Consider the following 16,176-nt stretch of genomic DNA (forward strand, 5'->3'; position numbering starts at 1 on the left):
CCCCGGCACTGCGGCCCGGACCCGCCCCCGTTGCCGTGGCAGCGGCGCGGCCCGGCCGGAGATGGCGGCGGGCGGAGCGGGGCCGCAGCGAGCTGGGCGGGTCTCCTCCGTCACCCTGAGCCCGAGCCACAGCCACAGCCACACGGTCACTGAGCGGTCTGGGGTGGAAGGAACCGTAAAGCCCATCCAGCCGCACCCCCTGCCGCAGGTAGGGACGGCTTCCGCTAGACCGGGTTGTGTTTTATAATCACAAGGTCATGGCCATGCTTCTGTTTAACTGTAAATATTTTTGAAATTAGAATTCCTGCTGACAGAGAGTGGGATTCTGGGAGCAATACAGGTTTCAATGTCAAGGTCAGGATTCAGAGCATCTGTAAGTAAACTAAAGGGGCACTTTCTCTGGGTGTACTCACAGACTGCCGCATAGAAGTGATGCCCGGAGAGGTACATTGTGGGGCACAGTGGGCCACAACCTTTTCCATTTCCTCTGCATCATGAATAGTGACAGCAGAAGTATTTTTCATCATTTTAATGGGAAGATAAATTCATCCTTTAGCAACATAAATTAAACTGTATCTAGTCTTGTCTTTCCTAGCAAAGCTTGAAATTATTTTTGAAGGGGAATCTTGTACTTATGTACACCCTTGTCAGCCTGTGTTTGGGGACTCCCTTTGCTAGTGACTTTGACTATTTCTTTTCTTGTTGGTCTCAACCTTGTTACTGCTAGTGCTGTTTTCCTTTGGCTCCTGACTTTAAGCAGCTGTTATTTAATTCCACAGCCTTGTGTTCATAGCACTGCTGTGTGGTGAGATGAAACTCAGCTACTGCTCCCTGGGCCTTTGTCAGCACTGGTGTCACCAGGCTCGATTGTGCTGTGCTGAACTCCCCATCCATTCCTCCGGACTCTCCACTTGTGCAGAACATGCCTGGGGAGGTCATGGCTCATCCCTCACCTTTCAACCTTTAGGCTCCTCTCCTTTTTGCACCTTCCTGTCACAGACTTCACCCTCTCCATCTATGGCTGTCCTTGGGCAACCCCAGGCATGTGTATCTCCAAGAGGAAGATTCACAAATCTCCCTACTCCTGGTCTCACCCTGCAGCTGTGCTCCAAATCTCTCTACTTCCAGCACTGTCTGTGATGGGCGCACACTCTTCCATGCCACACCCCGTGCTGTCTGCCAGATCCATGTTCTCCCTGGTTTGTGTCTTTCATGCAAAATTCAACATCTCCTCTCCATCCACTCCCTTACAACCCTCAATCCTCACGCATCTCACCCGCTATAGCCTCCTCCTTGAACATCCTCCATGTCTTCAGTGGGCTTCTCTGACTTACAAGAAAGAAAACAACCTTAATCCTCATCGCTTCTGTCCATCAGCTGTTCACTTGGCATCCTTCCCAGTTTCATTCTGCTTTTTTTCCTCATGTTTACCTTTGGAGGCTGCAGTGGCTGCTTGTCTCCACTCCTGTCCGCCTCACCTCCTGTTCCTTTCACAGTCCAACAGTTCTCCCAAGTCTGGTATTCAAGCCTGACAATGGTTTCCTTTTCTTCTGTGCTGGTTGAACCCTCATTTCTTTCCTGCCCCTTTGGGAACTTGCAGAACACTTGCTGAGGAAACCTATTCTGATTTCCAGGGGCTCTGGGAGGGGTTTAAGAGAGCAGAGCTGGCTGCTCTGCCAGCAGAACCAGCTGGCGGGAGGCTGTGGGAGCTACCTGGTGCTCATGTCGGCTGGAGAAGGAGCTGTGCTGCCACAGCTGCATGCAGGAGCAGCAGCCCCAGCTTTGTCATGGCGATTGGATTTTCAGTCTTTGCTATGTTGGCAACCCGAGGTCAGAGAACACAGATGATTCGCTGGCAGCTTCTGCTTTGGGTTTGTGGTAAATGAGGTAGAAACAGAAATAATGTGTTGTAGTTCTAATTGCCTAGAGTAATAGAGACAGTTGCAGAGAAATACTTGAACTAACTCAATCTTCCTTTTAAACTTAATACTTTTAACTCTTAAACTGTTTGGTTTCATGTATTTTTTTTTTCAGGAAAATTTTTGGAACAGCAATAGCAGAAAACACTGGATTAAAGAAACTTTAAATCAACTGGAACCATTTCCATAGTCAAGGGCAGCTGCCTTGGCCAAAGGCTTGGAGGTGGAAATTGTTTTCACTCCTGTTTTTAAACTCTTGAGAGCTCACATGAAGCTCACTGTTTAAACAAGTGGGAATACCATGATGTGCTGTTGGCCTTGTGCCTGTGCCTGTCCAAGAGCCATCAATGACCCAGGATCATACAGACCTTGGAACTAAGAGAGAAAAATCATCCAGTATGTTGACATACTGCATTTCTCTGTTTCTAGTTTTTCCCTTTTTAGAGTCAAAATTACTATAATGAATGTTTTGAATTATTTAATTTCTAACTGATAAATGAATACAGAAATTGTTTTGTAGTCTATATACAGTTCTTATTCTATTAAAATTTTACTCATTAAAATAAGAAACAGTTTTTCCAGCCTCTCAGGCTGAAAGGGGCTACTGAGGTTAGTGGTTAGTGGTGAGTTGGCAGTGCTGGATTAATGATTGGACTCAATCTTAGAGGTGCTTTCCAACCTAAATGATTCTGTGATTCTGTAAGATTTATCTTCTTTATTTGAAAATAATGCTATGATTTACCTAGTGAAGTCTGTCCTATAAATGTGTAAATCATTTTACAGTTACATATCCAATAAATCAAGCCTGTCCCTTGGACTCACATCTGTCTGTCCACACCATTTGGAGAGGTCTCTTGCGTGTTGTAAGGTCTGTAAATCTGGGCTGTCTCTGTCAGAATCATCCTGACACCCCCTCGATCTCCAGATGAAAACTGCATGTGTTGAACATAGAAGCTTTACAGGCCTTGATTTAAATCAGTGTAAGTACTTATGTTTTAAAATACTTGCTCACCATTTATTGTTTCTGTTATGTCCTTTGCTCCTAGTCCTTCCTGTGCTGCCCAAAGAAGAGATGCAAATTAAAATCCTATGAAAAAATACACCAAGGAGAAGATCCACTTGGCTCTGCCTTGACACACATGGATTCGTTAGTCACTGAAGTCAGAGCTGGGTGGTTTTAGGCTCAATAAACCTATCAACATACCGTTTACAAACCTAAAAACACCAGGTAAGCCAGCAGTGTTTTACAGGGCAATGTCCCTGGATGTTGAGCATCCAGTTCTCCTGTGGGTTTGATGAGGTTAGGGGGTGGCTGGGGGAAAAGGAGCACATGCCTGCTCTGTGCACAGGTGGGATCTACCCTCCATAAGGGCTGCCGGGAGAAGTGGGAGCAGGCAGCTGGAGCAGGTTTTGGGGGTGAAGTTGGAGGGATTTGATGTGCTTTGGCAGCTGCTGCAACAGGTTGTGAGGAATTAACGTGGAGAGTTACACCAAGAACTGTAGTTCTGTTACACCAGTTACTCCCAATTTTACTGGTGATCTCCCCAGCTGGAATCCCGGTTCCTCTTTCTTCAAACTCAGTTGTGTTCTCTATAAGTTGGGAACTAATCTTGCAATAACTCAATAGAATATTTTTTGAGTCCCCTGTTCATGAGGGACTCAGTGGTTCCAGTACTGAGCCTTTTTTTTTGGTCCAAGTGTCAATGCCATATTTTTCCTTTTTATTTTCTTTACGTAAATTGCCAGGTAGCAGTTGGATTCCTCTTGAAGGTGCAGCACTGCTGCCTCTTTCCAGGCTCCTCTCTCCATTAAAGCACAGAGGTTACACAAATCCGTATTGATTGCCATTAATGGTATTTTCTCCTGAATTCTTCAGCAGCTCTCACTTTGCTCAGTGGCCTTTTGAGGCCTTGACTCTCCTTGCTGCCCATCACTTCTCAGGAGATTTGCCAGCTTGTTTTGCTGCAGCGCTCTGGGACTGCTCCAGCTGCCTGTTTCTGGAAAATGAGCATTATTACTCCAGGGAAGCTCACTGCCTGATTCCACATGAAACTCCTCTGGTGTAAGTTACGTAGGTGATCACAAAGTTTTAGCTGTAGAAGCTACTAACAAGTGTGTTTGGAGTCAGGGCTGGGCAGCGATCCTGCAGCGTGGCTCCAGCTGCTCCCCACACACAGAAAAGGGTTTTTTTGTGCTCTCCAAGCATTTTTCTTGAGGACTTTCATGTCCTTTAGGATATCAAGCATGCTGCCATGCCCAGAGGTGCCTTGGCTCTTGTCCCAGCAAGGACTGAAACCCACAGTGCTGCCCTAAAATGCTTCCAGTCTAGCAAGGGAAGCGTGGGATCATGAGAAATCAGCTATCCTGGCTCCAGAGGAACTACTCACTGCAGCCCCTTCCCTCTGAAGGACGACTGATGTTTCCTAACCTCAGGCCAAGCTGTCATTGCCTCAGGAAGTGTTTCTGATCTCTTGCCTAAATCTCCCTCATGACAGTTTCAGTCCATTGCTTCATGCCATGTCTCCTGTGCACATGGGGAAGATTTGTTCTCCTTTTATAGAATCTGTAAGGTTGGAAAAGACCTCTAAGATCACTGAGACCGGTGTCTGCAGTTTTGTGTCTGCACGGTGTGTTACATGTGGGGAAATGGGCTTTTCCTTCTTTGCTCCCAAAGTGAATGCAGTGGATGCATCTGCTGTTGGAACTGAGTCTGCCACTGGGACAGGCCCGCACATTCCTGCTCCTTAGAAAGTGTGGTGACACAGGGAAGAGCCGTGGCCCCAGAGCAGCCTGGCTGCCGGGACTGCTGAGACACAGCACAAAAACTCCTGGAATGATTTGTGGACTCGTGTGCTTGAGCACCTGCGCATCGTGGAAGGGATGAAGGGAAAACAAGACCATCTTGGTCTGTGCCATCTTTCAATGCTCTGCCATTCCCTGGCCGGCAGTAGGAGCAAGATACACCGCTGCTGGTAGTGTGCTGCTAACCTCATCCTGAGGCTGTGTCTGCAGGAGGAGGAGGAGGAGGGGAGAATGGCAGGGATAATGAGAGGATTACTTACAGCCAGCCTCACTGAGCCTCTCGTCAGTGCTGCTTTCAGAGCTGGGGGGGGGAGCGGGGAGGGATAGTTTAGGAATGTGAGGCTGGGAAGTGGTTTAATTAGGACATAGAGCTGCTCTGTCCTGAGTGCCAGCCCACCACTCCCTTCTAGTGCTCGGGGCTCCCCTCCTCCTCCATCCAGCACAGACAGGGCTCAGCTATGCAAATGCATCAGTGACTGCTTATTCCCCTGTGACTCCTGCTCTCCTGTGCTTCCCCATTAAAGAGCCCAGGGACCCCTGCAGGTCCCATAGCCCAGTGATCCCTATAAGAGCTCCCACAGCCCAGAAATCCCTGTGGTTCCCACAGCCCAATGATCCCTGCAGCTCCCACGGCTCCCATCCCCGGGGCTGTGTGGGCAGCAACAGTGATCCCGTGTCCTGAAGCCTCTGAAATCATCATGAGCGATCCCTTATGGCCATCCCTGGAGCATCCCCGAGCTGCACCCAGGGACGAGGCTGAGGGCCATGGGCTCAGTCACTCACTGCCATTTAAAGGGGGTGGGTGGCAGCCCCAGCATCGATTTTCTCTCTAGTACAAATCCCATGTTATTCCCCTCTGGATTTCCGTTTCTCCTTGTCTCCTTGCACCTGCCTTATGGGACAGGGCACAAAAAACCGGCATTGCCCTGGTAGCTACTCTCCCAGTCTTCTCAGACCAGCAGCATCACTGGCAAGGCTCAGCCATCCCCAGCTGCTGCCTACCCACTCCCACGCTGTCCATGGGGATTATCATCCAGGGCTCACATTAACCCTCTTAGCCCAGCTGGAACACGTGTGCCAGAGCTGCTCCTGCCCCATGGCCCCTAAAGCCTTTCCCAGTTCCCAGAGTCCCAGCACCAGCCACTCCAGCACTGGCCTGCATACTTCCCTGCAGCTCTGGAATTAGATTGATTTCCTGCAGCCTGATTACACCATTGCCCAGAAAACAGGAATTTATTTATATTTTTAATCTAATTTGGAGAAAGGTATTGCTCTGGAAAACAGGTGTATGATCAGCCACAGGGAAGCAGTGGCTGCTTGAAATGGAGTTCTGGGAGCTGCACATGGGGATGGTTTGGTTTTAAATCTGTTTGGAATTGGAGGTACAACTTGAGGAGATGATGTTTTCTCTCACATTACAGGCTGCCATCTTAAAGCCCTGCTGATGCTGTTTAGTTTGGATTTATTTTTTTCCCTGCTGATACAATTTTCAGGAACAAATCCCTGTTGGAGAGCTGCCGGGGTGCCAGTGGCTGCTGTCACCCCCCTTCTTTTCTGTGTGCATTAATGAGTAGTCAGTTAAAAATCGATTTGTACACATTTTGTGCAGGGCATGTTACTGCAGTAGGATGGTGTATGACACATGAACTGACCAATTTTGTAATACTGTTTAAAAAAAACCCAACACACAAGTGTGCTCAAGAGGCCCCACTGGCCTCCCAGGCACCTGGGAATTACGCTTCAATCCTTTAATTCCCCGCCAGTCCCCTGTCCCCATGCTGGCTTTGTGTGCTGTGGCCTAACAGCGATTTCTGTGCATTTTTACAAATGAATGATTTCAAATAGATTAAATATCGATGGTTAAAAGGCTCATTCAACAACTCTCTGGTCTTTGTCAGCTTAAAAGGGTGACTGAGAACCCTGCTGGCAGAGCCCAGCCCTGGTGATATGACTGCCATTGACTTTCCTCCACCGGGGAAGGATTAAAGTGTTGTGATCCTCAGCCCATCCCGCTCTGTGAGAACCTTCCTGCCCTTCCCCAGCCCCACGCCAGGCTCCCTTCTCCTGTTGTATCCCTGTGGTTCTTTCTACTCGCCTTTATCCAGCTGACAGTGGACTTACTGCTGAGATTAAAACCCGAGTTTCTAAGGAGGGTTCAGCCTCTGCCTCCCCAGGTGTCTGTTGAACACTTGCTTTTTTAATGAAGAAGGACTTTGTTATCTCAGGAAAGAAACTTCTCTAGAGAAGAGCAGTGGTGAGGACGGGGGTATCTGTAGGTTATCCGTTAATTCCTATTAATTGCACAAGTTGTCCCATCCCTTTGGCTTTAGTTACCCTGTCCCGCTGCTGCTCAGCATCGTCCTTGCCGCTCAGAGGGGAGTCAGGCCCATCTGGGTGAGTATCAGTGTATTTGTGTACTCAAGTCCCAGCCTATCCCAGCCCTGTGGGGTCTTGGTTTCTGTGGGTCTGGCCGGAGCCCGTCCTTGTGACTGGAACCCCCGTGGCAGCAGAGTGGCAGTGGGCAGCACGACCCTCCCTTTTCCCACGCTTTTAGGGGGCTTTCGGCTGGGGAGCAGCTTCCCACCAGGAGTCTTGGGGACACACAGAACACAACCAGCCAGAGCCATTGCAGAACCAGTGTTTATGAGGGTGACCGAGTCAGCCAGTGCTCACAAGCCACGACACAGAGGTGCCAAACAGGGCCACAGCACAGTGGGGCCGTGCTGCTCCGGTGGCAGCAGCGCGAAGGTGAGGCGGGACATGGAGCAGCGCTGGCAGACAGAGGGGTTCACCAGGGGCCAGCATATCCTACTGAGAATCCCCACAGCCTCTCTAGGCCCCTCCAGGGACTGGTCAGTGAGAAGCAATGGACCAGCCTGCCCACAGTCCCTGGCTCCTCACAGGATGCAGAGGAAGAAAATGGAGCAAGGTGTCCATGATGCAAGGCCTGGCAGGTCAGCTCCACTGACTTCCAAAACATGCTGAAACCCCCTTCCCTTCTACTTTAGCCCAGCCATGGGCAAATTAGCCACGGGTGGTTGCAACAGTGTTGCTGGGGACCCTCCATGACACCCTTGCAGCTGGAGTGACCCCAGAACATGGGGATGATCACTGGGGAGGGGGCAACACTGAAAAGCACCTGCTGAGCCCGTCCCAAGTCCCAGAGAGCCTGGGAGGGGCATCACAGGGGGCTGAGCCCCTCCTGGTGGGGCGGGTGGTGCTGCCGGGGCACAGCAAAAGCGGGGAGCCAGCTCCAGGCAGATCAGGGATGCTGCTGAGGACCTCCAGGGACAAGGCAACACATCTGGGATCCTGAGCATCCACAGCCCGCTCAGGGCTGGGGCAGGAGCCTGGCTATGGCATTATGTTCCCGTGGGCATGGCCCCCAGCTCCCCCCGAAACGGGCAATTCCAGCGGCTGGGAAGATGCAATTGAGTTGCTGCATGGCCACCCACTCTGGCCATGTCCCTTCTCTACCTCCTCCACCATCGGCCCCCTCAGTCCCAACCTTTGAGGAGAGCAGCCCTGGGGATGGGGATGGCGGGGATGGCAGGGATGGTAGGGATGCTTGTGGGGAGGCCCCTGCCTCCTTCTGAAGGGACTCTGAGGGAGGCAGAGGGGCTCTGCAGGAGGAAAGGGGGCTGCAGTCAGGGCTGCAGACAGGATGAGAGCCAGGATAGGCAGCGCTGTGCTTCCTGTCCCAGTCCCCAGGGAACCTCTGCATCCCTGGCTGCCAGCGGACAGGAGGTGTGCTGCACAGTGCCAGGGTGCACTCGAGGAGAGGTGACAAGGACACGCCTCCTCATGAGTAGGGCAGGCACTGGGCTGAGACCCAGTTCCTGAGTGCAGGGGATGGGGAGGGAGGGAGCCGGCCCCTCCACGCTCTGTGGGGAGCGTGTGGTAAGGGTGAGCATCCTCATCCTCTCCAAATAGAACCCCATGCCCAGGGCAGCCCTGGTGGCTCTGCTGTCAGAGGGACCAGGAGGAGGGGGATGGGTCTCTGGCCTCACTGTGGGAGGGGGTTCCGATGCTCCCATCACCAGGTGCCCCCATCCCCTGGGGTGTCATCTCTTGCAGTCATCGGTGTCGGTGTCCGGGAGACCAGCAGTGGGCTGGGAGGTGGGCTGGACCGGCTGCACCCTCTCCTCCAGGCTGCCGCTGGGGAACACCACGTAGCGGGCGCTGAGGCGCTGGGGCCGCAGCTCCCGCAGGTTCTCCTTGCTGTGCCACATGCCATAGCTGAAGTAGACGAGCAGGCCTGCAGGGGGGACAGGAACAGCAGCAGCTCCAGCACAGCCTGGCCACTGGCACAGTCCTGGCTGGCATCCCAGCAGCTGGATTACTCACCTAAGAGCAGCCAGACTGCGAAGCGGAGCCACGTCATGTAGCTGAGCTTCAGCATCAGGTAGATGTTGAGAACGATGCTCAGTGCCGGGGAGAGGGGCACCAGTGGGATCTGTGGGAGGAAAGGAGCCGGTGGGACTGAGACCTGCAGGACCACATTTCTCATCCTTAAAATCATAAAGACAAAAGGCAGCACTGGCAAACATGGGAGACAAAGGGACTGTCACCCTGGAATTTCTAGAAGTGGCACTTTTTTTTAAGGTAAAAGGCAGGCAAAAGGAACAAGGGAGCCAGGAGCTGGGAGTGAGGCTGACAGGGTCGGCACAGGCATCATCATGAGAACCAAACTCCTGGTGTGATCCAGAGCCAACGTGGTCCTTGCTGGAGAAGCCAGGGCAGGGGTATGGCAGGGAGGTGGTGTCACCACTGCTGTTACCATCCACATGGCTGCACTGACCACATCAGGGCTCAGATGGGCTGAAAACAGGAGACAGTGGCACAGAAGGCACAGAAAAGGTTTGGAGGCTGAAGAGGAGCTCCATCACATAGCTGAAAGGCAGCCAAAGTAAGGAGCTGGGACAGGCAGGAGGGGAGCGGAGGGGTTGTGGGGATGCAGAGGAGGGAGGCCAGGGTGGGCAGGAGTGATCTCATGGGATGGACATAGAGCTGCTGGTGATGTCCTCTCCTGGGGACCAGTGACCACACAGAGTAACAATGCAGGCTGTGCCTGGGGCCCCTGTGGGCCCATCAGAGCTGCTCCAACCACCCCAACCCCTGCAGACAGACTGTCCCTGCCTGGGCCCCAGGCATACCTGGAAGGTCTGGGTGCTGTGCTGCTGCTCATGTGCCCAGATGAGGAGGAGGCTGAGCAGGAAGCCCAGGCTGAAGAGGACCAGCAGCAGGGAGTAGCTCCAGGTGGGCAGGTGGAGGTAGGTGTTGCCAAAGACCAAGATGGAGCAGAGGCAGATGGCAGACACCATTAGGGTCACCACGGCCACTGTGACCACCTCACCTGGGTAGAAGTCGCTGAGGAACTCCAGGTAGGGCTCAAACGCTGCCTTCAGCTGCCCTGGCTCCCGCTGCTGTTTGTTCTTGTCCCTGTCCACCAGTTGCAGCTTGTCGGAGAAGGACTCGTACTCCTTCAGCTCACCACTGGATGGACCCTCGTGGGGCTCGGGGTTGGGCCGGCCACCAGCCGCCGGTGCAGGGACATCCACCTTCTGCTGCTGGAAGCGCAGGACGATGATGCTCGCAGCCACAAAGGTGTAGGCCAGCAGTGTGCCAATGGACAGGAACTGCACCAGGGCCTCCAGGTCGAAGACGAGGGCCAGCAGAGCCATGAGCAGCCCGAAGACCACAATGCCAACGACGGGCACCTGTGTGCGGGGGTGCACTCGGGAGAAGATCTGAAAGAAGAGCCCGTCCTCAGCCATGGCATAGACGATGCGCGGCAGGGAGAAGAGGTTGCTCAACAGAACCGTGTTCATTGCTGAGGGACAGGCAGAAGAAGGAAGACCCCATCAGACCCAAACCCAAACAGGGGGGTGTTCCCAGCCCCCATGGTGAGCGGGGCAGGCAGCTCCCACCACCACTGCCTGTACTCACCGCAGATGGAGCCAGCGGCCACCAGAAACCCTGCCCAGGCATAGCCCCTCCTGTAGAATGCATCAGCCAGGGCAGAGTCGGGGTCCAGCGAGTGCCAGGGCACCATCAGTGTCAGCACAACTGACACCAGGATGTAGGCGCCGGTGGCCAGTCCCAAGGAGAAAGCGATGGCCCTGGGGACAGCCCTCTGCGGGTTCCTGGCCTCTTCGCTGGAGGCTGCGATGACGTCGAAGCCCACAAAGGCATAGAAGCAGGTGGCTGTGCCAGCCATGATACCTGACAGCCCGTATGGGGCGAAGCCGCCCTCCTGGGTGCTCCAGTTCTTGGGCTGTGCAAGGACAAAGCCCATGATGAGGATGAAGAGGATGACGCCCATGCTGATAGCCGAGAAGACATGGTTGAGCCAGGAGGACACTTTGGCCCCAAAGGAGATGAAGGCAGTGGCTACCAGCAGGATGGCAGCCGCCAGGAAGTCTGGGTAGCGGGCCAGGAATGGCACCTGCCAGGTACCCACATGGGTCTCGGTGAAGTTCTTGATCTTGTGGTTGAAGATCGAGTCCAGATAGCCACTCCAGGCCCTGGCCACCGCGGCCCCGCCAATCATGTACTCCAGCAGCACATTCCAGCCGATGAGGAAGGCCCAGATCTCACCCACGGACACGTAGGTGAACATGTAGGCAGAGCCTGTCTTGGGCACACGGGCTCCAAACTCGGCGTAGCAGAGAGCAGCCAGGAGTGAGGCGAAGCCGGCGATGATGAAGGAGACAATGACAGCAGGGCCAGCGATCTCCTTGGCCACGGTGCCTGTGAGGACGTACAGCCCGGAGCCCACCATGCCCCCAATGCCCAGCAGTGTCAAGTCGATGGTGGAAAGGCATCTGTTGAAGGATGTCTCCATCATGTCATCCTCCAGGGTCTTCACTCGGTTGAGTTTCTGGCAGAAGCGGGTCAGGTCGGTGGAGCGGGGCAGCCATCTCGCCATCGTGGAGGCAGTGGGCCCTGCCTTCGGCACGGCAAGAGGTCCTCAGCAGTGAGACCCTGCCTGGAGACCTGGCAGAGGGACAGGAAGGGGTGAGCATCCCCTTGGCAGGGAGGTATCAGGTTCTGGGGAGAGGGTAGAAGAGCCACTGGGCACATTCCAGGTGTCCCTCACACCTCAGCCAGTGTGGGCCTCAGCATGGAGCACATCTTCCTCCAGGGTGGTGGCACAGGACAGGGACCTGTGCCTGTGTGCAAGGTGGGAAGGAAATCACACCACTCCCAGGGCAGCATCTCCCAGTTAAAGCCCAAACCAGTCTGCTCTGGCCCTGATGAAGGTTTCCTTGCTGCTTCTCCTCCACCTTATCCAATATCTACCTGATCTTCACCCTGGTGTGCCGGGAACCCACCAAGGGGCCACGCAGAGTCTCCCTCCTCCCAGGATCCCACTGATGCCCCAGGGAAAGCCCAGACAGGCTGCAGGGACTGCAGCAGGAAGTCCAGAGCAGCTCCAGTGAGGACGTGGGAGTCCCCTGACAGACCAGGAAACAGCAGCATCAGGGATCAGCCAGACTGGCAGCTTGCCACCGTGACAGTTGGAGGACGCAGCTCTGGGGACCTTAAGGTGCTGCTTCCTGACTGCTTCACAGGCAGTCGGTGACTTTGGGGATGCTCTCCCCTCCCAGCTGCCCTCTCCTGCATGCCAGGAGATGTGTCCCCCTCCATCCCCAAACCACAGGTCCTGCTCAGAGGGCTGGTGCAGCCCCGCTCCATAGGTCCACCTGTCCCAGAGGCCAAAAGGTCCTGGAAAGGCCAATGGGAGATGACGGAATGGCACTGGCCCATGAGGACAACAGGCACAATCCACGCTGGCTGGGATTCCCCAGCCCTGCTGAGACTCCGCATCCCTGCACGCCTGGGTCCCCGCGACTGGAGGGGTTGGCAGTACTGGGATCCCCAACCCCAACACCCCCAACAGGCGCAGCACACCCACGGGGCAACGGAGCATCCCCGGGGCCCGGGGGGTGGTCGCAGGTGGGAATCCTCGGGTTGGGGAGTGATCACGGGTGGGGGAACCCGGCTCGAGAAGGAGTGTGGGGGGTTCCGGATTCATCCTGGGCGGGGAGAGGCGATAGTTTCGCCCCTGCTCAGCCCCGCCGCGATGCCGGTCCCGGGCGGCGCCGAGCCCCGCTCCCGGCCGCGCTCCCACGGGACGCTCCCCACGGTCCCGATGCCAGCCCGGCTCCCGGTGCCAGCGGGCCCCGCTCACCTGCGGGCGCGGGCAGGGCCCCGCGCGGCTCCGCTCCGGCCCCGGCCCCGGCCCCGGCCCACCTGCTCCGCCGCCGCCGCCGCCCGGCTCCGCCTCCCCGGGCCGGCGGAAGGGCGGGGGCCGGGCGGGGCGGGGGAGCGCCCGGGGCCGCGAGAGCTCTACCGGCGGCTCTGGCCCCATCCCCTGGGGTGTTTTCCCCGCAGCGGGGAGCAGAGGTTGGGGGCATCGGGGCTGCACCCCCACGCCCAGGAAGGGGCTGACACAGGGGGTCCCCAAGGCGCCAGGGTGGGCATTCCCACGGGGGTGTGTGCGGGGCCGGAGCCACACGGAAACGGGGCACAGGGTGGTTACGGAGGTGCTCCATCCAGAACTGTATCCAGCAGAGGAGATTTAGGATAACTGCTCCATCATAGAATCCTGGAATGTTTTGGGTTGGAAGGGACCTCAAAGTTCATCTCAAGCCTTCCACTGCACCAGGTTGCTCCAAACCCCAGCCAACCTGGTTCAAACATTTCCAGGGATGGGCCTGGAGCCCCTCTGGAAGAGCTGGGGATGTTCACCTGGAGAAGAGAAGGCTCCAGGGAGACCCTTCCAGTGCCTAAAGGCGCTCCAAGAGAGCTGGAGAGGGATTTGGGACAAGAGATGGAGGAACAGGACAAAACAGGGAATGGCTTCAAATGGGCAGAGGGCAGGATTAGATTAGATGTTAGGAGGTAATTCTCTGTGACGATGGTGAAGCCCTGGCACAGGTTGCCCAGAGAAGCTGTGGCTGCCCCATCCCTGGAAATGTTTGAACCAGGTTGGCTGGGGCTTGGAGCAACCTGGTGCAGTGGAAGGCTTGAGATGAACTTTGAGGTCCCTTCCAACCCAAAACATTCCAGGATTCTATGATGGAGCACTTATCCTAAATCTCCTCTGCTGGATACAGTTCTGGATGGAGGAAAGGGCTGAGATCCTGCTCCTCTGCCTCTACTCACTCTGCTCTGGAGCTGCTGCCCAGAGGACAGACACCCCCCCTCCATGCTCAGGTGTTTGTCATGGAGAAGCAGATGTGGTGTGGGGAAAGTGGCTGGAGGGGCAGCAGTGGAAGGGAAGCTCCTGAACAGGCCCATCCAGCTCACAGTCCTGCTGCCCAGCCAGGGCCTGGGCAAGAGCACAAAACCTGAGCAAAAGCTTGTGTGCTTCCACCTGGCTCTCTAGTGAAGGGAAATAACCTCTCTCCATCTCTAAGTTAAAAGGTGTTTCTTTTCCAGAAGTGCTTCACCTCCACTTGAACCAACACAAACCTTTTGCCTCTCCAGCCTCTCGGGGCAAGGAGTTTCCCAAGCAGTCACCTGTCCCACCCAAACCTACTGTTACAGGTGTCCTGCAATGCTCCCACTCCTCTGTTTGTAGAGAGCGAAGTTCCTCTCCATGTGTGATATATAGTTTTATCTTTACCCTGTTTGCTCTTGGGCCCCTTGTCAAGGATAAAGAAGTCCAGCTCAACTGGAAGATGTTCCAGAGCCCTGGTGTCACCAGGGCCTTTGCAGGGCCTGTTCTTGGGGTGCCCTTCTTGGGGTGAAGGGATCTGCCTTTGAGTGCTTTGCAGCAGCAAGATGTTTTCATTTTCTTCTCTGATCCCCTCCTTATGTCTCATCTGATTTTTGGATGGCATCTGAGCACTAAAGCTGACATTTCCATGGACCCAGCAGTCATCACCCCAAATGTCACCATGGACAACTTAGAGCCCACTGTGCAACACTGAGGGCTCCTAGCTGAATACATTCACTCTTATCCACACTGAACTGACCTCCTTACGTGGAGGGGACCTTGCACTCCTCCTTGTCAACCCAAAGTATAGGAAAAGGAAGCAGAAAACAACCTGTCCTTTCCTGCCACCCCTCACTCACCTTCCTACAGCTCCTGAGTGAACACAGGGCTGGCATGGGGCCACACCTCTCCTGTCAGTCACCCTGTACCTGAATGGGGAACTCCTCTGGTGCATCCCCTTGCCACGTCACTTCTGGCACACGTGGAGCCCTGGGCAGGAACTTACGGTCCAGTCTGTGGGTGGCTGAACCCAGCAAAGGGGGCCCCAAATATATGTTCCTGGGGCACCGGCCAAGAGCTTGGGGGCTGCACAGGTCACTGAACCAAGGAGCTGAGACAGCTGAAGCCCAGTAATCTTTGGCAGCACTTCCAGCCCCTTTGGGTAGCTCTCACCAGGTCTTACCCGTGTCACTGGCAGTGCCACAGCTTTGCAGTGGGATGGTGTCACCCTCTGCTGACACAAACAGCACTTGCTTAGAAAAATATCTGTATTCTCCGTGTCGTACTGCCCAGCTTCGGGGGACTGAGGAAGTGTTCATCTGCTTAAACCCTGCTGATCCGATCATGAGCCATCCCAGGGGCTTTACTCTCTTAGGATAACGCCACCCAACAGTTACCACCACTGACCCCCTGCAGCTCTCTACCTCGACAAAAAGCCCTTCTGAAACCCAACCTGACCATAGGCATGGAAAATTTCAGCTTGGATCCAATCAGCTGCCTGGCAGAGCCATCCGCAGCCAGATGGTGGAAGCAGGAAGCCCGAGAGCTGCTGTTGTCATGGCAGTGCTGGAACAGCCGCCGTGATCCCCAGCACTGGCTGCTCCTGGAGAGACGGCAGCAACCAGCAATCCCGGATCAAGGTGGGCTCCGGTCCTTGCCCCAAAGGGCAGCGCAGTGGGGCTGAACCCACCGGCAGTAACCCCAATCCAAGCTTCTCCAGCCACACCATCACTCTGCTGCTGCTCCAGCGATTCCAGAGCACTCGTGTCAAGGAAGGGGAGAACTTCTAGGAGGCAGCATGACCCCCAGCATCTGGGCATCCTTTCCTGCGATCATTCATCCCTGCTTTCCTCATCCTCACCCTGGGAAGCACTTTCCTTGCTAATAGCTCTGGCCACGAATCTGAACACGGATGTTGACTTCACTTGGTCAAGTACTAGCGACTACCATGTATTCCCAAGGACGAATAAGGTGTCTCCAGAGGAGAATGTTGTCCACCTTGCCCGTCACAATTTCAGCAGTGAGTGCAGGGCTCCCATCTGAGGATCCAGTGGCAACAGTTCCAGGTGGTTCGTGGGGACCCTGCAGTGGTGCAGGACCCACACCAGTCCACTTTCCAGCTCAGAATTTTCGTTCAGGAGGTGGAGACCCCATACAAGCAGTGGGTCTTGTCTCCAGCTGCTGAACCATGGTAGCATCATCCCCATGGGGGAGGGAACAGCCACC

General features: G+C 54.9%; 1 protein-coding gene and 1 long non-coding RNA gene across 3 annotated transcripts; one reads left to right on the forward strand and one right to left on the reverse strand.

The window, feature by feature from the left end:
* Positions 1–42: 42 nt before the first annotated feature.
* On the forward strand, positions 43–4,583 carry LOC113960765. Its single transcript, XR_003532091.1, has 3 exons — positions 43–208; positions 2,966–3,147; positions 4,154–4,583. It is a non-coding gene; the product is annotated as an uncharacterized LOC113960765 (long non-coding RNA).
* A 2,762-nt stretch (positions 4,584–7,345) lies between these two features.
* On the reverse strand, positions 7,346–12,994 carry SLC7A4 (solute carrier family 7 member 4). Of its 2 annotated transcripts, XM_027670506.1 has the most exons (5): positions 12,919–12,994; positions 10,671–11,720; positions 9,878–10,554; positions 9,069–9,177; positions 7,346–8,979 (listed from the first exon to the last, which is right to left on the reverse strand). In XM_027670506.1, exons 2-5 carry the CDS (start codon positions 11,650–11,652, stop codon positions 8,786–8,788), a joined length of 1,962 nt encoding a protein of 653 aa, XP_027526307.1. In that variant the 5' UTR covers positions 11,653–11,720; positions 12,919–12,994; the 3' UTR covers positions 7,346–8,785. The 2 variants fall into 2 exon arrangements, with proteins under 2 accessions (XP_027526307.1, XP_027526309.1); XM_027670508.1 differs by lacking the exon at positions 12,919–12,994 and having other exon boundaries at positions 10,671–12,488.
* Positions 12,995–16,176: the final 3,182 nt, after the last annotated feature.

Source organism: Neopelma chrysocephalum, unplaced genomic scaffold (genome assembly GCF_003984885.1).
Source record: "Neopelma chrysocephalum unplaced genomic scaffold, ASM398488v2 Primary Assembly neopelma1_96873, whole genome shotgun sequence".
In the NCBI taxonomy this organism is placed as follows: domain Eukaryota; kingdom Metazoa; phylum Chordata; class Aves; order Passeriformes; family Pipridae; genus Neopelma; species Neopelma chrysocephalum.

Excerpts from the sequence above, each read along its gene's own strand:
- SLC7A4 (XM_027670506.1), bottom strand. The coding sequence starts at position 11,652 with ATGGCGAGATGGCTGCCCCGCTCCACCGACCTGACCCGCTTCTGCCAG. Across the intron at positions 10,555-10,670 it reads GGCCGCTGGCTCCATCTGCG|CAATGAACACGGTTCTGTTG; the intron begins GTGAGTACAGGC and ends CCTGTCCCTCAG. Across the intron at positions 8,980-9,068 it reads CGCAGTCTGGCTGCTCTTAG|GCCTGCTCGTCTACTTCAGC; the intron begins GTGAGTAATCCA and ends TCCCCCCTGCAG.